The sequence below is a fragment of the Pleurodeles waltl genome, chromosome 1_1 (assembly GCF_031143425.1).
Source record: "Pleurodeles waltl isolate 20211129_DDA chromosome 1_1, aPleWal1.hap1.20221129, whole genome shotgun sequence".
NCBI lineage: Eukaryota > Metazoa > Chordata > Amphibia > Caudata > Salamandridae > Pleurodeles > Pleurodeles waltl.
In genome coordinates this window covers 661,137,644-661,163,193 of record NC_090436.1, presented here as the reverse complement: position 1 = coordinate 661,163,193, position 25,550 = coordinate 661,137,644, and the positions used below count along the sequence as shown (strand labels likewise).

General features: G+C 44.0%; 1 protein-coding gene across 1 annotated transcript in view; it reads right to left on the bottom strand.

Annotated features, from left to right (window-relative positions):
* The window catches only part of HSD17B4 (hydroxysteroid 17-beta dehydrogenase 4), a 640,476-nt gene that overhangs the window by 323,700 nt on the left and 291,226 nt on the right, over positions 1–25,550 (bottom strand). Inside the window, exon 11 of the mRNA XM_069226895.1 lies at positions 12,358–12,486. Coding sequence (XP_069082996.1) covers positions 12,358–12,486 — 129 coding nt within the window. The remainder of the gene's footprint in view (positions 1–12,357; positions 12,487–25,550) is intronic.

Below are 25,550 nucleotides of genomic sequence, written 5' to 3'. Positions count from 1 at the left end.
GGAATCAGTGCAAAAACGCAGATTCCCCCATGTTATTTCCTAAAAGCGTGTAATCATCAGTATTTCCCCATTTCTGGAATTATTGAGACCCCTGATAATGGTAGTTCCAGGGTGGGGTAAAAAAAACAGAGGATAATCCAGGGGCACTTGTCTTTAGAGTTGTGCACGTGGAGAGAACATTTTAGGATATTTCCTATTTGAGCTCTTTAAGTAAAATAAAGCTTTTTGTGACCACATTATCAAATAAAATAGAGCTGTTGTGAACATGTGGTGCATATATAAAAAAAACAGCAATCTACGGATGTGTGGTTTCACTTTACCAAATGTGCTGCCCCATAGAAAAACCACTATTATCTAGCTGACCACTTAGCAGAACAATGAGGTTTTTTGCCAATTAGCAAAATCACAAAGAGGATCCTCTAGGAAAGAGAGGGTGCAAAATGGGTCACTAAGGGTTTGGAAACAAAAACATTTCAACAACTTAGAAAGGGCAGTTGATAGGGAAGAAAGCGGACGCATTTCCAAAGGAGCCCCCTCTGGTGAAAGTAAAAGTTATCAGGAACATAGCAAGCCAATGTGCTAAAACAAAATAACTGTTTAGGAACAAGATTGTTCAAAGATTGTTCTCCGACACAAGATAACAAGCTGGAGGTTGTCTTCCATATGTAGTTTGAGAGAGGGAAGAAGGTCTGTCGTTATCACATGCTTTATGTGATCATAAGATACAACACCCACTGTTTGGGTTTACAGAGAATTTTGTTTGAGTGTTTGGTTAGGAGTTATTTGTACAGGACCCATATATTCCATTGCCTACCCATATGTGACTTCCCATCTGATGATGGTCCATGGATCTAGGAATATTTACATACTTGTGTTGGCCAATGTCATTTGGCTCCTCTGCCGAGTTGGTTTTCCAACATTGGGCCCAGCAAGAGCCCCATGTCAATCTGCATTTAAGTGTCAGATTTCTGAACAATTGAGTATCAAGGATATTATTAATGTACATTTTTTATAAATGTATTTCAACCATTTGTTCACAGCTCTCTGCTTTGCTTGACCTGTTCCACAGTTGGTTTGTCTGTTCATTACTCAAGATTCAGGACATGCAAGATCAACTAAATTAAGAATGTACTGAGGCTAAATTTCAGTATGCTCTCTTGCCTTGCAGTTCACTAGCTCTGGAAAGTTAATGTTTTATTTCAGCTGGGATCTTCTGCAGTATTGGTGCTTGGATCTCTTTGTTTATTATCTTCCACTCCATTGTGTTATAGGGTGGCAGAAGCTCTACCTATGTCTTCTTTTACTATTTTAAAATGGATGCCAATCAGCGTCACAGAAATAACTCAGCCATTTCCAGTCAACTGAAAGAAGATGAACCCTTTCACAGTAAATTCTCCAAACTGCACCCCCCGGTCATCATGCCTCCATGGAGGCATCCACTGTAACTCTCATCCACTTCAGTAGTTGCCTTCTGACTCAACATTACTTTCATTATGCTCTGTCCTTGTTAAAGCTTTACATTCCCATCTCCACAGTGGATCTTCTGGTTGACTCTCATCCATGTTATCCACATAGCCAGACAACCATTTTGACAGGAGTAGGCAGGTATGACAGTTAAAATCACCTGCCCATATGAGATAATAAACTTAATCACTTTGCAGTATTTCTCTAAATGTTGCTGCATTCTGTTTGAAACTAACTTCTGAGCACCAGTAGAATAACAGTTTATAAAATATCAAGATCTGACTTCACCCTTAAAGTAGGCAATTGGTCATGTTGGCAATATAACTTAGCCTATTACAGATCCACCTCTAAGAGGAAAGAGATCAGAGTTGCCAATCCACCTGTAGCTCTGCCCAACAGGGAGCAAGCGGCTGTAGTACAAAGGAATTTAAGCCTGTCCACATGGAAACAACTTGGAGCTTGTGTCCTGAATACAAATGATGTTAAAACTCACAAAATGGACATGCCAATCTTGATTTGACAATTTACTTGACACACATTCCACATGGCAAATTTAATTTTCCCATCCCCTCACCATTTGTCTAGCAGTACTATGAAAATCTATATGAGTTGCCCCTTGAATTTTATCAGAGCACGTAACTTTATATCTATGCATATCCTAGGAGACAAGGGTAAAACAGTATATCACTCCAGTTCAGTAACACCGTAATGGTTCAAAGTGATTTGCTGTAGGAACATGAAAGACCTCCTAGCCTTTTGCTCCCCCATTTATCCTTCCACCCAACTGCTCCTTTGGGACACCTAAAGTCAACAGCCTATAGAAAAACCCCAGTGGTACATTAGTAATGCTTGTGCACTCCCTCAATAAATGTACTTTAATAATGACCTTGCTACTAAATTATTCAGAAACATGATACCTAAACGCTGGGCCCAATGTCAGGAAACCAACTTAGCAAAGGTGAGCTCGGTGACGTGGTTGTACTTGACTTTGTTGCTGGCCATGAAGATGAGGTTGAGCACGTGCCCTGCCTAGTGAGTGGGGTCAGTAACTACTTGGGTGAGGCCGATGTTGTTCATTCTTTTAAGGAGGTTGGCAGTATTGGCGTTGCTGCAGTTGTCGAGGTGAAAATTTAGATCTCCAAGAAAGATGTAGGGTTTGGAATCAATGGCGAGTGGGGCGATGAATGTGGGGATGTGTCACAGAAACTGAATTGAAAACTTTGCTTAACTTTTATATTGTGTCTTCTATTTCTATGGGACCTGAGGCTATTTTTTTTTTTATTTGTTTATTTTTCAGTTTTGCAAAGACAAACAATGCTGCACAGATCATATATGTTCTTCTTTGCTCACACCCCACTTGATAAACGTGTAATTTAACATGCAATAATAGAGACATCATGAAAATGTAAGGCCAAACAGGGAGAAACACTGAGATAGAGACCTAGGGGAATTGATGATGGAAGGGATACATGCACACATGTAGTTCATCGGGCATTTTGTCACAGGGTTGACAAATGGTATGAATTATTGGTCACAGTCAGCCATATAATCATTGGCATCAGTTTCTAAAGTTAAGGTAGGCTTGGAGGGGCTGCCAGATGTCTTTGGGTCTGGAGGTTGGAGGCTGCAACGAGGCATAGATTTTGCTAGTAGTATTGCAGTGTATCATGTCTTTCAGCCAGTCTTATGTGGTGGGGACCCTGCTGCTGTCCCAATCAAGGACTATTCGTTGCTTAGCTAATAATAGTGCTATGGCAGTCCTGGACTCAATGGTTTGACATAGCCCAGTAGTGCCATTAATGGCTGTGGGTCGACTGTATGTTCTATCATGGTTGATATTAAGGCAGAAACAGCTCCCCTGAATGTATGGATAACAGTACAGTTTTAAGCCAAATGTACAAAATCTGTATAGTCAGTTGCGTGTTTGGGGCACTGATGTGACCTTGAAGAATCTAATTTGCCAGAGCGATTGGTTTGGTGTACACACAGTGTAAGTAACTGTAATTGAGTATGTTGTGCGTTAGTTGGTGGAGACCAGTTTTGTTTGTGTGCAGCAATAATGCCAGGCTTTGTCTGTTATGAAGTGCCCAAGTTGTGTTCCCATGTAGCTCGGGATTTTTCTTTCCTCATCAGAGTCGGGAGACTAACCTGCTACTATCCGTGGTTGATATCACTAAGGTCAGGGAGGGAAAGTCAGCAGGTTCTTAGGGCTATGTGGACAGTTTATCGCATAGAATACTGTGCAGGCTGTGGAGGGCAAAGCTATTTAAGTGGGTGGAGCCCCACATGGCCGTGAGTGCACAATGCATGTTCACCTTGCCTCCACTGTGTGCAGCTGATGATCTACCAGAGTATACTGTATGAGCTTCCCCTGGGTAAGTGGTAGCCATTTATAGTTAGTGAGGTTTAAGTTATGGGAGTATAGTAACCCACTTTCTAGGGATCTCCGGAGTATGAACCATGCCTAGCAGGTCGTGGAGAGAGTTTATATGACCGTAGGATTGCGTGGGAGTCCCAAGGGCAGGATTGAGAACAAGGAGAGTTACTCTACCTGGTCTTGTTCTGGTTTCAGGTAGGGGAGCTTGGCGTCCCAAATATCCCAGTAATAAGAAAAATGAAATTGCACCACTAAATAGTATAGTCGAAAATCCGGGACACCAAAGCTGCCTGGGTCATATGGGAGGGTCGGTGTCTCCCATATGATTTTGGGCATCAGCTCACCCAGATGAGGCGTGTCAGGAGGCTACACAGGGTGGCAAAAGAATTACTGGTTAATGCAATAGGTAGGTTTAAGAATATGTATAAGAAGTGTGGGAGTACTACCATTTTGATTATGGTGATGGACAGTGGTAATTTAATCCATCTGTCTATCTGGGCGGTGAGTTTGTCGATGGCAGGGCCATAGATGTGATGTATCACTTCCTCCTGCCTATGTAGAATGATACCAAGGTATTTGGCGGGGGAGTCTGTGCACCAGCTAAAGGGATATTCCAGATCACAGGGCATGGTAGCACTTGTGAGCAGGAAAAGTTGAGATTTGCACCAGTTTATGGATAGGCCGGATAGGTGCCCATAGCATATTATTTCTCGTATGATACAGAGAGCTGCATGGGAGGGTCTCGGACAAATACCAGAATATCATGTGCATACACAGATGCCCGGAGTGGAACATTTCTAAACCGGAACCCTCTATATAAATGGCGATCCTGTAAGTATCGGACCATGGGGTCGAGGGCGATAATAAAAAGCACAGGGAAAATGGGACATCCTTGACGAGTTCCCCTAATCACAGGGAAGGTATCCTTCAGTGAGTCATTTACTCTCAGCTGGGCCGTGGGACCAGCTGATAATAGAACAATGAGATCACAGAAGCCACTGGGCATTCCTAGCTTAGCCAAGGTCACCCTCAGGAATGTCCATTCCAAATAATCAAATGCCTTCTCGGAGTACAGAAGGGCGACTGCTGCTGGAAGAGTCGGGGAGATTTGATTCAGGACTGCAAAAATGGTGCAGATGTTAATGGCATTTGAACGGTGCGGCACAAAGCCCGTCTGGTCTGTAGGAAGTGCACAGGTGTTCTGGCTTACAAGGTTTCAGTAAGAGGGTGATTAAGGTTTCTTGCATGGTGGGGGAAGAATGTCCCCTTTGAGTGCTTCTGCATAGACCTCCAGCAGGTGTGGGGTGGAGATGTGTTTGCAGGCCTTATAAAAGTGACTGGTGAGGGCTTGGATCCGGTTAGGGCATTGATCGCCTGTGCTATGTCGTCACGTGTGATAGGGGCCACTAAAATATGCATTTGTCCTTCAGTCAGCCAAACTATTGCTACCTCCACTAACTATGCGGCCTTGCCTCTGGGACCTCTGCTGCACCTGTCATATAAAGTTGTTGATAATAGGCTAGGAACATTTTGGCAATATTGGTATTGTCCACAGCGGTCATACCCAAATCAGTAAGGAGACTTGTCACGCAGATGCCATGGTAGTTAGGATGCAAGAGCTGCACCAGTGTGTGGTCTGGTCTTTCTCCTTCCATGCTGTGCATGTGAATATTTACCCATATATGCTACCTCACGCTCAGCTAGGTCTCAGAAATCCTGTAATAGTACTGAGTGCCTATGTAGTAGGGGGTTTTCTACGCTATCCATTGTGGCTATGTCAATGTCCTGCAGTTCCCTCTCCACCTCGGATAAGTCATTGCAAATACTTCTGAGCGTGCTTGGCAAAGCAGATGCCACGGATATATGCGTTTAAGGCCTCCCATAGTGGGGCACTCTTGTTGAGAGATCCAGAGTTTAATTCAAAGTATTCATTTATGGTGTCCCGGAGTTCTGAGAAGTGGTATTACCGAACTGTGTGGTCTGGGTATGTGATGTTCAGTGCAGCCCTCACTGGGGCAAGATCTGAAAGTGTGGAGCATATGTGCAGCATCCACTAAGTCACAGGAGGGCTCCTCAGGATATGAACAAGTAATCTAGGAGTAGAAAGTGTAGTCCTTGGCATAGGGATGGTGGGCGCACCTGCCATCGGTGGGTTGGAAAGTGTCAATAATGCCATGGACAGCGCATAAGGAGGGGTTCGGCACTGGTGTTTGAGACGGTGAAGTCTATGGATGGGTGGAAAATTATATTGAAATAGCCCTCCAACAGAATCAGGTCTGCCTGTGTGCGCCCCATCAATGCGGAAATGGCTTGATAGAATTTAGAGGAATTGATGTTGGTTGCATAAATGTTGACTAATAATACTCTTTTTCCGACTACAGTGCCAGTTATTAGCACATATCTGCCATTGTTGTCAATGATTTGATCTTGACAAACAAAGGGAATTCTCTTGTGGATTACAATACAGACCGTTTGTGAATAGGAGCTGTAATAGGTAAAGAAACTGTTGGTGACCTATGCAGTTGCAAAGGTGCAACTTTCCTCGGGGAGAGAGATGGGGCTCCTGAAGGAGCACCAGCTTGATGCTGTCTTTTTAAGTAGGAGAGAACCTGTTTCCCTTTCCTGGGGGTGTTTAGGCCTTGACTGTTTCATGTTATGCATGTCAGGTCAAGTCCCGGTTGCCTCGAGATTTGGCGCCAGTGTGTGTTAATGGGGCATGGCAGCACGTGTAAAGTGCATCGTTGTGGTATTGTAATGCAGCATGCTACCAGTGCAGCAAATTGCCTCTAGGTTGGGTGCCAATGTGTGTTAATGGGGCATGGTGGCATGTGTAAAGTGCACTATTGTGGTATTGCAGTGTAGCATGCTGAAAGTGCAGCAAACAAACTAGGACTTAGCTGTTCAACAATAAATACCAGTAGATCCAGCAAATGGCGAATCTCAATCAAACACAAAATTAACATAAGATCAAACATTATGCTGTACACCTCAGAGGGGTGGCAACGCTTTGGGGGCCCAATGCCCATCTGTAGTTTGGTTATGAGCATTAGAGATGTTGGTTTGTGCTGATTATCTGGTATCATTGAGCACCGTATGAGTAAGTTTGAGTTCGCAGGCAGGCTGAGGATCTGGAATTGTGTATAGTATTAGTCAACTGTAGGTCCATGTACACACAAGTTGCTTCAATTAATTTGGCAGATCATGCTGGACTGCCATTGGCAAGCGATAGGGTGTGATGTGGCTCGAGGAGCCGTTCCCTCCGCCGGGCTGCATGCAATATTAGGCTGCGTCCACAAGAGTGTTGAATTTTAGTTATCGTCCATGGACCTTGTTGCGGAGGTGTGCCGGACAGCTGTACTTGAAACCTGGTCTTTGAGGATGTTTTTGACATCAGAGAATTTGTGCAGAGCCTGCTGGACAGCAAGTGTAAAGTTGGGACTAGAAACAGCGTAGAGCCCTGATACTGGAGCAGGTCATGCTCTCGTGCTAGGCGCAGCACTGTGTCCCGGTCTCTGAAATTGAGGAGATGCAGAATAATTGGGCATGGAGGTGTACCAGGATCTGTGAGCTCTCTCCACTAGAAAGGTGTCTGTTAAGTCTGGTCTGCTAAAGAGCTTCATAAGTAGTCTCTCGACAAACATGTCTGGGTGTCAAGTGTTTGTGGATTCGGACACTCCCATGATCCACAGGTTATTTTGACGATATTGCGCCTCTAGGTCTTTATTTTTGGCTTTCACAGATTTAAGCATGCATTCTATCTTGTCTAAGTGCTTCATGACATTGGAGGCGTCGTCTATTTCTGAAATTTTACGCTCTGCCCCGTCCAATCGCGTTATGTGGCAGTCTATTTATCTGCTCACCCATGCAGTCCAGGCGACTGTTTAGAGTATCAAAGAGGGTGTTTATCGACCTAAACCCGGCACGGAGCTCTGCCATGATAGCAGGTACAACATGCAGGTAATGAGTCGTTGTGTGAGGGCTTCTCAGTATCTCATAGGGACTGTTGGCACCTCTGTCCTTTGGCTGGGTAGGAGTTTCTTTTGTTTGGGGTCATTGCACCCCATCATGTGCACCAGGAGGGCAGTCTTATATCTGGTATGTGAATGTCAGGTGGAGGCTGGTTCCGTCTGTCGGGTGGGTAGGCCGTGCCTTGGTCGAGGCCAGTCAGGTAATCTAGGGGGTAGGTCTTTTTTACAGGCTGGGTGTTGTACAGGATTTTGCGCAGTTTCAATCTCCTGGATATCATCCACACAATCACCCCCTTAGTTTATTGGTCCTACTAACAGCAGGAGGATGCCTGTTTGTGGAGTATCTGCCTGTAGGGGGGTGAGCTCACACTATGGCTTGTTTTAGTTGCCCACTGACTTAAGGGTTGGAGGACAGCAGATATGGGATACAGTGTACTGCTGGGGGCATGAGTAATCTGCTCTGGGTGCAAAAATAATCGTTGGTGTGTGGGGGAGCTCGTCTGCTGTATTCCATTGCAGCATGATGTGATGTCCAGTATGGTCCTCATGTGATCTCTGCTGGATCCAGCACCGCCTTATGATACAGTACACCTAGGTGCATCTGCTGGTCCTAGGAATGGTGGGCCCCATCTATAGTCAGAGGACGCCTGCCTGGGTGATGCCAAGCTGATCGCAGAAGCGCACTAGTGCTACGGCCGGCACGCAGCTGGTCTCTTGGCTCGCACTAGCAAAGGTGACATCTGCGGGCACAGTAAGAGGATGGTGGCGCCCTAGGGCACAATACATGCGCTCCAGCGCAAAGAGAACCATCGATATGTGGGGTAAAACGCCTGTCTGCTATTGCCCCAGCAGGGGTGTTGCCCAAGATCCGACCTGCTTCCTACTTGGCCATGTTTGTACGCGGCATGGGCTAAAAGCGACTAAATGTTGCAGCCCAAGTCTGCTAGGGCTGCTGTGCTACTTGTCAGGTCCCAGGCTTAATCTCCACAGTGGTTATGGTGCACACTGCAAACCAACCTTCAAGGTCACCTGCAGCGCTTATCGCTGCGTGGCCTTTGAGGACCCTGTCAGGCCACAGTGGCTGGCCATTAACGGGGAGCCACCAGGAGTATCCCAGATCCTCAGGCAGCGGTTACGCATACAAGAAGGTGCAAAGGAGTGTCTGCGGCATGGAGATGCCCACAGATGGGTGCCAAACCGCAGCAGATATGGGCACTCAGCCCCAGAGCTTCAGTGCTGTGTGGCCATCTTGGTCGCCGGCTTGGCAAGGTTCCCTGAGATTATCTTTAACTATGGTTTTAATTATCAATTTACAATTTCATTGATGGAAGTTCAAGCAGCCTTTAATAGTTGCCAAAGAGGGAAAGCAGGGGGCCCAGATAGGGATCCTACTGACAGATATAAGGCAAATCCTGCCCCCCTGGATCATTTTATTAACTGCTCTGTTTACAGCAGTAAAGAATGGGGCTTTACCAGGTTCATGGTTTAATTTGGTTATTTTACCTGTTTTTGAAAAAGGGTAATAATATAGACTCTTTGTGTTGTGAGCCCATATCCTTACTCGACTCTTCAGTTCAAATATTAGATCAAGATATTTTGGGGAAATTGGAAGAATGGGCATACAATAACATACTTTTATCACATTTATAGTTCAGGTTTAGGAAGACTGTTGGCACTGTGTAGCAGTGCCTGAACTTAGAACTTTTTCTTGTCAAATATACCAAGCCTAAGAATGCTATTCTCTTTTTGTGCTTCATGGATCGTAGCAGTGTGTTCAAATCATGCTAAACTGTGGCAGGTAATGAGAGCTTTAGAGGCAGATTAGGCTATTATTTACCTGCTCTCTTATATTTATCAGAATGTTGCTACTAAAGGTCCATTTTAGCCCAAATGAGGAATGAATTAAACCCATTAAGATAGAGAGGGGAGTCAGAAAAGGTTGTGTACTGGCTCCTTTTTTAATATATCCTGCATATAAATGATCTGGGAACAGCACTTTTAAAAGAAAGGTCAGAATTGCCAGGATGGGTGCCCGCCCTATTCCCCGCACTTTTATTTACAACCAATGCTGTTCTTGGAGCATGAGTGGCTAATAGGCTACAACAATTGTTGGATTCTTTTTCACAATACATGGGTAATCTAGATCTGAATATTAACTTTAAGAATTCATATATTATGATAAGTAAAGGCCTAAGCTATCATATGTTTGTCAGAGATGTCAACACTTTTTTTCTCATCTGGGTACCCATTTTGATAACCTAGGCAACTGAGGCCACCTCGAAAAATTAAAAGAACAGCAACTTAATAAAACTGCTAAGGCTGTGTTCTGTTTCACTAACAAACTGGGTTGTCGCTCGATTAGGGAAATGATGATTCTATATAATAGCAAATGTATCTCTGCTGCCACGTATGGAACAGGGGCCTGGGGTTATGCATAAATGTCTGAAATGGCATTTATAAAGTGCAAACAATCACCTCAAAGGGCATCTCGGTGCTCCTGTCAACAAATACAAAGAGTGGAGGATAGCTTCTTTAAAACGAATATTGGCAGTTCCCCACAGCATCCACTCTTATATTTGCTGTAAAGAACTCGGGATGTTCTGTGTTGAAGATACAGTTAAGATGTGATCCATGCAGCTTAGGCAAAGAATACAGTCCAAATGGGAGAGTAGATTTAATAGGGTACTTAAAACTTACTGTACCACTTGATTTTACTTAGGAGATTCCATAACTTAATAATATTAGGGAATCACATTTGAAGATAGGTCTACCAATGACAAATTTTGATGTTAACTCATCTTTATCTGAGCTGGAACTGGAATTAAAATGGCAGCTTAAGCAAAAATATTTTTTGTTACTGGCCCCAGTAGACGGGATTCGGCTTTACTAAGGACAGGCTTTTAATCAGCATCATTATTTTGTTCTGACTAGTTTCAGGTTAAATATTATTATTCCCTTAGAAGGACGAATGCTTTCAGAATGTAAGGGTCTGCCCTTATCATAGGCACTCACTGCAGAGGACAGTGCACTTCTTTCTCTTTTGTAATTTTATACACCTTTCCGGCTACATTTTCTGAAACCTCTTTTATTCAATTTTAATCAGTGAAAACCTGCATTTTTGCATTCGCAATCTCTGGATACTTTAACAATATAATATTTTTGGCTATTGTAAGCTTTTTTAACCGGGTTGTGAGACATACGAAAAGCATGAAATTTAGTGATTTTTAGAATAGGATTTAATATTTAAAATATACATGTTACGCAATTGGCTGTGTAATCTGTGGTTTGTTTTAATGTTCGCTGCTGTTTCTAGTATGGTTTGTTTTAAACAGAATAAAGACAGATTGACTGACTACTGCTACACAAACAATAATCAAATCATTATCTACCTTAATCAGAATTTTATGATCATGGCTTATCTCAGCAACTGTTGGGTGGCCATCAATACTCTAAACTTAATTCCCACAAGAAAGATATCCTGCTGCTGGGTTGTGGAAAGTGTCTCTGAAACTCCATGTCTGCAAAGGAGTCCAGCAGGTGAGTCACTTTTTTGCCAGCATTCCAGCCTGGACTGAACAAATTACCCTTCCCTAACTTTCTACACACATTTGTAATTTTATTTGTCACAAACTGGACTGTGTCAATGCAATACATCTGGGCCTCCTTCACGCTTGCACGGAGGCTAACTTTCATTCTCAAGTATGAGTATGTCATCAGTATGTCCACCTATTATCCATACTAATATTTCTTTCAGAATCTAAACTCCTGGCTGTCCCAAAATTTCAACAGTTATGCTTTAGTGGTTGCTTCTTCTTGGTGTTAGCTTCCAACTTGGAGAAGATCGGCCCCTTTAAACAGAACAAATTATAAATTATCTTTACTTCAGGAAGCTGCTAAAACTCACCCTTCCCATTAACAACCACTGGCTAACCTCTTTATCTGTCCTGGTTTTAATACACTGGTGATTAACCAAGTACCTAAACTCGGTTTCTTTTATTGAGTCATTCATTTAATTCATGATGTTTTAGATTGGAAAAGATTTTCACATAAGTTTGTCTTTTCAAATTTTTAAATTGTCACAGCTTATATCCTAAATAATAGAAAGAAATCCTTACATGCATTGAGGAAAATAGTGTATGATAGTTTTGTTTATCTATTGCAATGCATACCAATGCTCAAGCCCCATCATTAAAAAATAGGTGAGTCACTGATTACATCAAGGGCCCAAGGATAGTTTAATCTAAATTATGACTAAATGTGATTTCCATGGTCCAGTCACTCTAAGCGAGGGAACTGGACGTACACCTAAAAATACCATCTCATATACAAATCTCATACAAATGATAAGATCAATATAGACCTACTCAACAAAACTGGGAAAAATGAATATGGCATAATTTCTATTTAAGCGTTGTACTGTGCTCACAAGCAAATTGAAAACTAAAATATTATATTTTACAAGCCATTTGAATCACTCATAGACATAAAGCAATATCTTATTTCAAGAGGTTCCCTAGCAGTGATTCAGAGCTGCAGCGTATTTGTTACCTTTTGTTGACTGGGGATAAGAGACATGATCAAAGTCACTGATCTTGTCCCAGTTGTCTCGTACAGCTTCTGGTGTGATCGGAGTATTCTTCTGTCGGACAACAGTGCCAAGCGATCGTTCCCACCGCACTAATTACAGAGAAAAATAAGAAATGCAACCACAAACTTCAAAATAAATGAAAAAACAAAATGAGTACAAAATCCCTTGACATGTCAATTTTCTTAAGAAAATCTACAAGCTTTATTTCAACTCATTAAAACAACTGGGTCAGCTTTGTTAATTGCCCCAAAACTTGAATGCATCAAAACTAGTAGTTTACTTTCCAAGATATTTATTAGTTTATAACTTTTAACTATGTACTTCTCAAAAAGCATGCCAAGTAGTTCAACAATAAAATGCAATGTTATCACATTGTATTGATTTAACTGCTTGTTGTTCCGGACTTGGGAGAGAAGAGAGAAAGGATGCAGCAGAAACATTACAGTGCTCTCAGTCAGCTGTTATAATATCTTTGCGTGTACAGCCCACCTTCGATGTTCACCACCATAATCTTGTCCTACCTACACATACTTCATCTAAATGATTTAGGTGACTAGCAGTTTTTTTCAAGCAGTTACAGCCCTGTGAAGAAAGTAAGTAAAAATCCTCTGCAGCACGACTCTTGGAGTGGTGACATTTTGTGATATAGTTTGAGCAGAAAGCAGCCAGAAGCACTGCACCATTTCCTTCATCAGTAGCTTTGCTTTCCACAAGCGAGATATAAGAGGCATGGAGGTCCACATTAACACAGTTCACTTGACATGAGTGTGACTATAACTATAACAAAACCCATAACTTTGCAAATCATTGCAGTGTATGGTCAATTCAATTATCAACTCAGTTGTTTCTAATAGCTATTTGCTTCTTTCTCCATCTCGGATTGTTTTCTAGTAGCAAGTGAAAGCTATACAAGTAATGGTCAGTTCTGTAATGTGACAATGTTTTAAAATATCAGTAAAGTTATTTGGCAGAAGAGCACAAATGTGAATCACTGTTAAAATTCCAGGACAAGACAAGACCAAAGTGATTGTTAATTGGCTTTTGCGTCACTTCCTCCTGTGAGATCATTTCATTCGGCATTCATTTTATAGAACTTGGGAGGATGAAATGTTGGAACGGACCCACTAGGAATGAATCCTGGAGTCCATCATAGGTTTCTGCACTGGATACATTACCCAATCAAGACACCAGATGCGGCCTTGAAAACTCCAACTCTTAGACTTTTACCATTATAGAATAACTCTGGGACATTTTGGACATTTCTCACTCTATCATAGTTTATTTCTATAACCTACTGGATCGATGTATGTCTTCCTTTTGTTTCATCTCTGACCATTAGCTGTTCAGACCCTCTTGCATACAGAAATCTAGGCAATCATAAATGCTTATACCAGTAATTACAATAAGCCATTGTGCGTATGAAGTTAGCAACAACAGACATATGTGACAAATCCCAAGTATCAAAGAGCATAAATAACAAAATTATATACCCTTCTTTGGTTTCTACCAGATTATTTCGGCAAACATTTTTTGGCCTTTTCCTCGCATCTACAAAATACTGTTTTTGTTCTGAGAAAATAATTTTAAAAAAACTGCCAAACGGTCTCGATCTTGTGAAAATAGAGCATGTGAAAAGTTACCACTGATTGCACCACGGCTAATATGTCACGATGTAGGTCAGTTATGTAACAGCCCAAGGGGTCACTGCCCCCTTCCCTGACCCATTTACTCAATTCAATTACAAAACAGATTTTACAAATCTACTGCACTGCACTGGTAGCAGAATATAGTTGTGCGGCTGGTCCGAAGTATACTGGTGGGGAGGGGGCGGGGAAGGGGCTATTATTGTGGCAATGTGAGTACAAAATGAAATGCACCTGACAATGTAAGTAGAGTAAAGGATAATTAAAGATGCCTAACACTGTTCAGTCACCATTACAAATGTTGAATATGAAACTGGCAACTTTGACTTTGAAGACTAGGATCTGACATTAAAAAGCTATTTGCCCCAGTAGTAACTTGTTACAATTTGGTAATCCATTAGGAGCTCCAAAGGCCCACTCCTAGTGCCCACCACTGAAGAGAGTTTTGCAGTGTCTGTCCACACATCCATTAATGAGAATCAGTGTGCTTTTTTGTGGAGAACCCCGTTCAAGAGGGCCTACAGGCCACTGTTGGCGGCTAAGGCCAAATGCTGTTCCACCCTGATGTAGCAGCAACAGGTCTACAAGGAGCTACAGTAGAAAAACGACAACAATGCTCATAATTCATAGGCTGATGCGTACAGCCTCAGTAGTCACAAGCACTGCACTCATTACTATTAAGCAGGAACAGCACACCTGACACCAGCTAACTTATGCTATGCAGATGCCCTACATACTTGCCAACTCCCATTAAATGCATCTAGGCTGCCGGTACCAGGCAGGCATTTGGTGTCAAGCTGCTGGTATCTCTGAGGCAACACAATACGGTTTCTGCAGCAGTGGAGATGTGAGTTGGTAAGAACTGCATGTTGCAGACATAAGACTTATTCTAGGTTTTAGATCCAGGGTGCCTTGTGCAGGCTCTAGGTGTCTGAAAGCAATGTGTGGCAGCTTGCCCTATATGTTGCTGAGCACATAACCTACTTGAGTCTGTAGTTGTATTCCATGAGTCAGTCTCCGCTCTGTGCATGAGGACGATAGATGTGACTAGGTCTCATTTGGTTCTGTATAAGACAGCAGTCTTATGCACTGAATGCCTCACTGTTCATGACAACAGAAAAAGAATAAGGGTGTATTATTTGTGTGTCGAGCCACAACCTGGTGTGATATTCCTGCTTTGTTGTTGTCCTGCTGGTAGAGAAGCTTATACAAGGTACACAACTTCGCACAATGCTGTGAATCATCCAATGTTCTAGAGTACAGTAGGTGCCTGGGGTGGAACAGTTTTGGGTCAGCTGTGAGGCACAAGTGATTGAGAGAAACTAATTCCTTTCTCTAACAAAATAAATGGTCAGGCTTAGAGTGATTCAGTTGATATTTACCTCCTGAAACAAATGCATGATTTATCCTGAACTGATTTAACAGATTTCTCCATGACGGTATTCAGGTGAATAGTGGGCAATGTTACATTTGGGTGCTCTAATTAAGGTACCAGAGTTCTATTCAATTATAGGTTAGTGCAGATGCCTGTGGTCATATTTTAAGGGTGAATTCACAACATGTGCGCTTGGGGTGGTCTGCAGACCTAAATGTGTTTTCAATGCATGGAAGTGGGGAACAAGGAACTAACTGTAAGCCCTCCCAGACGTGCGAGAGACCGCCAACCCTCTCACAGCCTTTCTCTTGTTGATTCACTCCATAGCTTTTTCCACTCCACCACACCACTTCTAAACAAACATAGGGGAGACATTGCTGGGCTATAAACCTCTTGCTATTTGGAGTGGTTTGCGTTTAGGCCCGCATACCTTTTTCTGCATACAAGCTATCCATGCCAAATCTGTCCATTATTTGGGGTTTGGGGATTCCCCTGGACGGGACTGGGAAAGTGGGGGAAACATAGCAACATTTTGAGTTTTATCATTATTATTTTTTTTTCAACAGGGAAAAAGTGCTCCAGATAAAAGTATTTTTCCCTAAAAATGGCATCCACAAATGGTTTGCTGTACTAAAGTCATCATCTTCCCAGCTTTCAGGAACATACAGAGCTAAATCGAAGAAACACATTTTGCACCACAGTTAGCATTTTTTGCAAGAGGTAACCTATTTGCCCAATTTTGTATGCTCTCAACCTACTGCCAGTTTGTGTTGGAAACCAGTGAGAAACCTATGTGTGATCCAGAAAAGCTATACATTACTGACAAAATACTGAATTTAGCAGGGGGGTCATCTTTGTACATCCCTCAAAGTTTTCCCAAGGGAAATAACTGCTGAAATAAAGAAATATTTACAATGAGTAGGGAAAAACTGGCATTGTGACAACATTTTCATTGTAACTTTTTGTCACAATGGCAGATTGAAAAACCCATTATGTCCACTAGACCCTTCTGGTTGAAGGGATATATAGGGTCTGTGGGTTCTCCAAGAACCCAAGGTACCCAAAGCCATCACCTGAGCTGCACCATACAAGGGTTTTTCATTGAGTACCAAGTATAGACCAATTCTTAAAACAAAATAAGCAGAGTGAAAAAAGGGTATCATAGAAACCTATGCATTTCTGAAATGGGCACAAAATATAAAGTTTAGGAGCAGTGGTTATTTCTACATCCCTGAATTTGTGGGTACCTGTACCAGTGTATGATTTGGAGGGTATTTTTCCAAATGTAATCTTTCTTCCACACTGGCTTTGAAATTGTCAGTGTGTAAAGGCAAAATCCAATCGGTAATAACAAATGTTCTACTATTCTATACTCCCACAAGTCTCCCGATAAAGACGGTACCTCACTTTTGTGGGTAGGCCTAGTGCCTGTGACAGGAAATGTCCCAAAGTGCAACATGTATGCAGCACAATTTTCCACCAAAAATTGACCCTCTTTTTTCCGATGTGGGTAGCTCTAAATTTTGGACCCTAGCTCAGCTGGCACCTAGGGAAACTTAGCCTACCTGTACATTTTTTAAAAACTAGACACTTAGGGGTTTCCAGCATGGGCTGACTTGCTTGGCTCTCACCACGTGTTTTACCCAGAATCCCTTGCAGACCTCAAACTGTGACGAAAAATTTTTTTTACTCTATGATGGAAAGTTCTGCAAACTGTGGGGAGCCTTTGCTGACCCCTGCCTGCTCCCCCATGCCCCTGCTGTTAGGCATCCCAAGGTCAATGTTTGAGAAGGCCTTCCTTTAGGCTGTTGTGCTTTTGGCCGTGTGTGTTTTGCTTAGCCCCTAAGCCTAGTCCAGACCTGCGGCTCCGATGCCCGCTCTTGTGGTGTGTGTGTCCATGTTGGGGGACCCATCCTGGCCCGCCTTTAGACCTTGCAGGCCTCAGTCTTCCTGTGATCTGATTGATGGCTTCAAACAATGCCAACCAATCACTGTGCACGGTTTTCACAGGGTTGCGGCCTCCCGAGGTTTGTCAGGTATTATAGGCAGGCCCCAAACTGGTCCACTCTGCTGACTGGCCTGCGACCAACCCCCTCCCAGATGTGCGAGAGATTACCAACCCTCTCACAGTTGTTCTCTTGTCCATGCACTCAATAGCCTTTTCCAGCCCCCTTACCCCCATCCTAAACATTGCTGTAGTATTAAAAGCTGCAGAATTATCACATCAACACTACATGGTACATAAAACATTACAATGAGTGGTGTAAACATGTTCTATGTATGAACTATTAGTTTGTAAGCCTCCCTGATTGTCCTTTGGGTTTGCTTATTAATACTGCTTGTCACCAGTGTTTATGCACAGCCTCCTCAACAACTGCCCCTTCAGGTGCCCAGCGTTTGATGGCTAGGCTCCCAACTTGCTACCAATCTTTGTGGGCGGCTCCCCCCTGGCCTTGCCCGGGCTCCAAATGCCATGTCTGCCTGCTGCTGACCCTTTGCTGACCACTGCCTCCTTCCCCCATGCCCCTGCTGTAAAGCATCCCAAGGACATTGCTTGAGCAGGCCTTCTTTTAGGCTGTCTTGCTTCTGGCCATCTGTGTTTTGTTTCCGCCACACTGCCTGTAGTTTCCCGACCACATGCAGCTCCCTCTTTCCTCTAACCCAAGAGAAACCTTGCTGCTCCAATGTCCCCACTATGTTCAGCAAAAACATGCCCATGCCTACCCCCGTCAAATGGACACCATCTGCTTCGTAGTACCCTGGTGTCTTTAGGTTGATGAAACCACGCCTCACGCAGCCTCAGGAACTTGCCCTGCATACTTGCGTCATGGAGATTTGAGTTTTCTCCTGGATCTCTCTTCCACCCCTTGGTCCCAGGCCCCTCTACAGTTTGCTCTTGCTATGATTTCAGACCACAGAAAGTCGGCGGGGTGCAACAGCAGAGCTACCGCTGTGAGCCTGGACACCACTGCCCCAAGTAGGTCCTTCCTCCCCAGACAGGCTAAGTCGTTTCCTGTAAGTGTATTACCACGTCGTCCGGCCTCCCCTCCAGCCACAAGGCACCCTGTTTGGCGGGGAGTACCTGAGCCCATCTCATGCCCAGCTGTCCAAACCAGGTCACCAATGTGTTCTGCAACCACAGTCCTTCACCCACCACTGCTTCCACATAATATACGAGCGGTTTACTACCCATAGGCTGCACCCATTGATGGAGAGGCCTGTTGTGAGAAAAACCATGACTTAGAGGTCTGTGGGTCAGATGTAATGCTTGAAAGCGCCTGACATCCAGTGCCCTATCTTTATTTGTTCCCCGCTCAGCCCTCCAGCTGCTGCGGTCGTGGCGGCACCTATGCGAAACGAATGAGACCCGAACCTGTCTGGTGGGAGCCCCGCTTTGGCAATGGCCATCTGGAGAACTGCTATAAATTGATAGCAGCTAAGGCAGTAACCATCCTCATATTGAAAGAACAGTAGTCCCTTCTGTACCCCCCGTAGTCATGAAATCCCTCATGCTGCACACTTGGCAGATAGAGCTGTCACCTAGTCTTTCCTCTCCCCTCCTGATCCTTCTTTGACCTCCGCAGGTGAATTATCATGTACTTAGCTTCCATGTGTAAGTCTTCCCCGTGAAGGCAGGCTAACCTTGGGTTTGCTTTGGATGATACACCAAGCTTGCTAATGCAAAAGACCCAAAATGAGCTAATGGGAATGCTGCTTTAAACAGTACGCACTTGTGATCCGATTTGCATACCCCGAGTAGGCTTGATATCAGTTTTTCCAGCTGGGGAATTCGATGGGGCATCGCTGGTCTCGACCACAGAGTTGTAACCTCCCCCGCCCCTTCATGGCTACCCTACAGTAGAACGAGTTGTACGGGTCTGTGCCCAACGCCAACCTAGCATAGTAGGACATTGCACTTAGGTGGGCTTGTGCCCATGCCTTGGTCCTTCCCGCTGTGAAGGCCCAATGTATGAACCTTTGCACTCTATTAGTAACGGTGCCCCACCTTTGCATACCAGTGACTCCCTGGAATACCTCCCATTACTTACGGTATTGTGCTATCTTGGGGGCTAGTATGTTGTTCATTAGCATTGTCAGGTCGGGTCAACCACCACCCACTGCTGCTCGGGCACCGAGGTCATATGTGGATCCACCTGTGGTGCCAGCTCCCTGACCCTCTGCCACTGAAAATGAGATATTGCGTCAGCTATAGGGTGCTCGCATCCTGGAATGTGTCTTGCCCTCACCGCAAATGTTATCCCTTAGTTGGCACGCCCCCCCATAGTGTGATTTTTTTTGTTGGCTAGTTTGACCCCAACTCTCCATATAGTGAATGTGACTACAACAGGAAAGAGCTCCAAAACTGTGATATTCTTGGTGATGCCATTGTTGTATCGTGCACTGGACCAGCGAGCCGCTGTCCACGCTGACCCTAGAACTGCCCGACGCCCTCACCCCGAGCTGCATCAGTAAATAGTTCCAGCTGTCTTGCTGAAACCCATGGTTCCTGCCAAATCAGTGTTCCATTGAAGCTGCTCAGAAAACGCCACCACTGCTCTAAGTCCTTCTTGACCCCTTGCATGAGCCACACTGTTAGACCTGGCAGCTTTTGACGTGGTTTCCCTGTACTTTTTGCTCCTGACCTCCTGTTTTTGGATCCTGAAATGTAATTTGTTTTTGCTGGTTTTGATACTCTGGGCACTTCACCACTATTAACCAGTGCTTAAGTGCAAGTGATCTCTGTCTAAATGATATTGGTAATTGGTTTTCGATGATTGTCACATTTGATTTACTGGTAAGTCCCTAATATAGTGCACCAGGTGTGCCAGGGCCTGTAAATCAAATGCTACTAGTGGGCCTGCAGCACTGATTGTGCCACCCACATGAGTGGCCCTATAAACATGTCTCAGACCTGCCACTGTAGTGTCTGTGGGTTCAGTTCTGCACTGCCAATTCGACCTGACAAGTGTACCCACTTGCCACGCCCAAACCTTCCCTTTTACTACATGCAAGTCACCCCTAAGGTAGGTCCTAGGTAGGAAATACTGAAAAATGTGAGTGTCACTATTACAGGGCCTATATCTCCCATAGGTTAACACAGGGATTGCCTTTAAATATCTTCTAAGTGCAGTTCTTTGAATTCACAATGTAAAAATACATATTTTGGTAAAGTTGTTTTTTAGATTGTTTGTTTGTTTTAAAATGCCACTTTTAGAAAGTGGGCATTTTCTTGCTTAACAAGACTGTGCCTCTGTCTGGATGCTGAATACACATCTGGGTAAGACTGACATTTGGGCAGTTTATGAATTCACTCTAGACAGTGACACCTAGGGAGCGGAGGTGAGGCAGGGTCCTGTGCACCACAAAGACTTTCCTTTGAAATTTGCCTACTTCAGAGGCAGAAAGGAGTGAAAGTATTGGACTGCTGACCCCACAACTTTAGATTACTTTGGGATCAAGAGGAATCCCTGCCAAGGAGAAGAGCATGATTCTTGAAGAGGACCTGGCACTCTGTCTGTTACTTTGCCGTGCTGGCCTGCTGCTGCTGCCTGAAGAAGGAAAGGACTGGACTTTGCTTTCTGAAAACCTGCTTGTGAAAGAAGAAGCTAGTGAACACCAGGTGAAAATCCCTGCACTGGCGCCAAGTGGCAGAAAAGTCGACAGCACCTGCACCCTGGCTGCAAAAATTAACGCAGCGCCAGTGAAACTGATGGAGCGCCAGTGACATTGATGAATCGCCAGCTCAGCGCGGATGCATTGCTGCACTGTGTCCGGATGTTACATGAATAGTCCCTGGGCATCAACATTTTCAACATCACCGCAAAGACCTGAGGCTGCTTGCTCGAAAACCCGGCGGGGAAAGAATCGATGCACGGCCTCACTTGCGAGTAAGGAATCAACGCATCGCTTGCTTTTCCGATGCACGCACGCTTGCCAGTGAGGCTTATTTTTGACGCATACCAGGTACTTTGGCTAAAACAATGCATCTATTGATTTCTATGGAATAAGGCTTTACTTTAAAAATTTCTATCTTTGCTTGTATGTGTTGGATTTTTGTCGTTTCGGTCATGTTTGATTTAGATAAATATTGACTATTTTTCTGAAACTGGTGTGGTGTCTTTTTGTGATGTTTTCACTGTGTTACTGTGTGTGTTTGTACAAATACTTTACACATTGCCTCTGAAATAAGCCTGACTGCTTGTGCCAAAATCCCAACGAGGTAAGCAGGGGTCATCTGCACTGGTCATCTCACTTACCCTGACTAGAGTGAGGGCCCCTACTTGAACAGGGTGTCAACTGAATGCCAAATAGATACCCCCATTTCTAACATGGACTCTGTGGTGTTTTTGTGCACAACCATGCCAGACACCTGACGAACGTCCTCCATGATGAAATTACCCTATTTCCAAAGTTGAGATTGCATAGGAGTTGCTGCAGCTTGCCCAGAGCTGCTGCCTTCTTTGCTAGTGGTGACCAAATGACCTGCCTTAGCTCCTTCACCTTGGGCTAGGTAATCCTGGTATCCCTTCCACCCTGTCCAATTCTATCCCCAAAAAGGACAGGCATGTGATTGATCCTTCTGTTTTTTCCCCCCACCAGAGGCACATTCAGTTCTTCTGTGAGTGCAACAAAAACCTGCAGCAGCTCTTCACTCTCTGTGGTGCCCGCCCTACCGAAGAACAAAGTCATCTATCTAGCGTGCACCCCTCTTTTCCACATCTAGTCTGCAGCACCTATGCTTGAAAGAAGCTGAAGGTCTTAAAGTATGCGCTCAAAATGGTGTAGCCCAATGGCAGGCATTTCTTATAGAAGAAAGAGCAGTCCAACTGGAAATCTCAGCAGATAATAGCTATCCGAGTGGACTGACAGGAGGCGGAAAGCGGACTCTATATCAATTTGTGCTAGCAAGGCATCCCTCCCTGCTGCCTTTAATCCTTCTACTGCATCATCCACGGATGCTTAGGACACCAAGCAGCTACCTGAATCCAGGCCATTATTACTGACTTGCCCAGTTGGTATGACAGGTGGAGAATTTGCCTGAATTTACCTTCCTACTTCTTCTGGACAAACCCTAGTGGGGAGACTATAAAGTTGTCCTGGTGGAGTTCCGCAAAGGGGCCTGCTACCCTGCCCAGTAAGAGTTCCTTATCCACCTTCTGCCTAGCAGCTGGTGGATTGTCACTCACTGATTTTAGGTTCTTGTACTGAAGATGCACCTGGAGACCATGGTATGGGATGGGAAATCTCTGACAAAACCTTCTGCTAGTAGCTGTCCTTTCTTTTTTGGGGTACTCATTCAGAAGGTTAAAGAGCTGCCCTGTGTGGATGGGGTCAGAAGCGAAGCACTGTGCACCCATGTCCCCCCACCCAAGGGCCATGACCTAGGCATGCTACTTCTTCTTGCTGTTGTGATTTCCTTCACCTGCTCCTTTTCCCATCCTGCATTCGACTGCTGGGTGTGCTTCCCCACAATTGCTGCAGCTGTGCCAGAACATACAGGCCTGCCCCCTATTTATACTCCCCCCTGTCATATTTCCAACAGGTTGTTGCACGCGATTTGCCCTGCTTGTTCCCAGACTGGGCCCTTGCCATGCCCTGTGTGTGAACCCTTTCAGTTTCCCTTTTCCCCCTGATGGGCAACAACTAAGCTTTTGTGTGCTTATGCTTTCTCTGGCAGCCAGCATGTGGTTTGTACAATCCCCCACATCCTGCTGGTCCCATTCAATAACTGGCCATATTTGATTTTATTTTTTTTCCTCAGAACCCCTCGTCATAATGCAGCCAGCCTTCCCCCTGTTACTTCAGCTGTTCTGCATGTACTGTCTGCTTGTGTGCTCTTGGGGAATTTTTCAACGAATACACAGGCTACGGTCCGAAATGCCCGTAATGAGTTCTCACTGGATCTCTCTACTTTTGGTCTGTTCCTGTCCCTATTTTCCTCTTCCTTTTTGTCATGTGTATTTAAGTCTAGACTTGCCTCGCGTACCTCTAGTAAGGAGACTATGGCCCTCATTATGAGTCTGACGGTTTTGGATGAACTGAGCTGTAAGTGTGATGATGGACACGGGCTGCTTTCCTTCTGGAGATCAGGTGTGCACGCTGTGATCCTGGAGCAGCCCGGGGGATCATACCATCCCGCCTTCAGAGATGACCTTTTCTAGCTTCAGCCTGGGGCACCAGGATGCCTTCGGTGACTGGTATGACCAACAGCTTCAAAAAAGAATCCATAAATAAATAAAAATTAAAATGTAATTTTCTTTTTTTTTTTTTAAAAGGCATCCAAATGTGGATACTACTGCACAGAAATATATATATTTTTTAAAAGGAAAATTTATTTGTTATACAGCTTCCATGGCAAGTCTCTTACTATCATGTGATTTAATCTAAAGGGTTAATGTAAACAGTCATAACTCAATCCTAAGGGCTCCTGTTTTTAAACACAAACCCGCAGGCATAAGTTCTAAAAAAATAAAAATTAAAAAAAGTGCGGAGACTAACCGGTTAGGCACCATGCAAATGACATCATGGTGTGCGACATTGCACGTGCCATCACTGGATGTCACATCAAAAGAAGTGCCATCACAACCCATAACCTCAAAGGAAGTGACATCACAGGAAGTGACATCAGATCCTGAGCCCTCACACATATATTTAGGAGATCTATCATGAGTACATTTGAGCACATTATGAGATTTAACAAATGAGATTTTGTGTCTGGGTTGTACTAAAAAAAGGGCTATAACCTCCACACAAAATCTGGGCCTCAACTTATATATTTATTTTTTTTAAAACTCTGCCACAAAGAACTTGGTAACAAGGGGAAAAATTGCAGTAAATCTGTTCTGCCTAAATGGTTACAAAGTCTGCATTTTAAAATAACTTATGCGGTTCAGGCACCTGCTGTAGAGATATATGTGTGCCCAGTAAATCTCACGGAAATCATAATTTTGGTGGGATAACTGTGGAGGTTAATGAATTTGCTGGATACATCTGTGTTTTGTCTAGTCCCAATTTTGAATGAAAGTAGCCTAGAGGGTTAATGTGTCTCCTGCAAAGCCTACCATGTAAAATGCAGATGAGAGATTTTTATTTTGAGTAGCTAGATAAGGGGGTTCTTGCTTTTATTATAGATTAGTATGTTACTTGCAGTTCATAAATTGTAACGTTTCTAATACAGCATAGTGAGCCATGAAGGATATGGGACTCCTACACCTTGTAAGCCTCACTGTCTAATGTACATCGATTTACATACTTATATGATTTATTGTCAATGTACACTCTGTGTGTGTGTGTGTGTGTGTGAGAGAGAGAGAGATGTAAAGTGCTCTGACACTCTGCACTGGGATGAGCAGTGCTATAAAAGAAATAAAAAAAAATAGTGGTACTTGAATTGTTATTTGTGTAAATACTGGGACAGACCAACATGTGACCTTGTCACAATGCATACATATGTACGGGGAATGAACCAAGTCAAAACAATGCCTTCTAAGTACTTGTGAAGTGTGCCTTTGTTTCTCCTCCATTGCACTTGCATCTAGGTGTGAGGCTCCGGATACCTCCCAGTCAAGGATTCTCCAACAAAATGAGGCATGAAGGCCCCTTAAATGCGGTCTTTGCTTCTGTCCAGGTGGAATTTAAAATAACAAAAGCCCCTCGCCGCCTGCACGTTACTGCTCAGAACAAAAGCAGACTAAGTGCAGGCGCGGCTGAATGTGTCCTGGTGTCTGAAAACGACTCCGGGCCAAGTTCAGCCTATTTCAGTGGGGCCCAACTTCTTGGCACGGTTGAAGGCGTCCACTCTGAAAACAGTGGGTGGACACTGTCTACCCGCGTGCACCCCAGAGTTGTGCCCTGCAATCCCCTTCCGAAAATGCCCCCAAATAGGAAGCAAGCTTTGTTTTAGTGTGCAAGGAACTGCTGCAGAAATGGACGGATTAAACCCAAATTGTGAAATGTATCATTTTGGCACCTAGTATTGAAAGTGTGGTTTTACCATTTAAAACATGTGAAGTGTATTGGGTCATTACAGTTTGGCAGGGCAGAATAATTGCAATTGCTGCCTGACCAAACTCACTAATTCCCCACCCATTTAGAGCAAGAATCGCAATTTGGTCGGAGACAAAACCGGAATCAC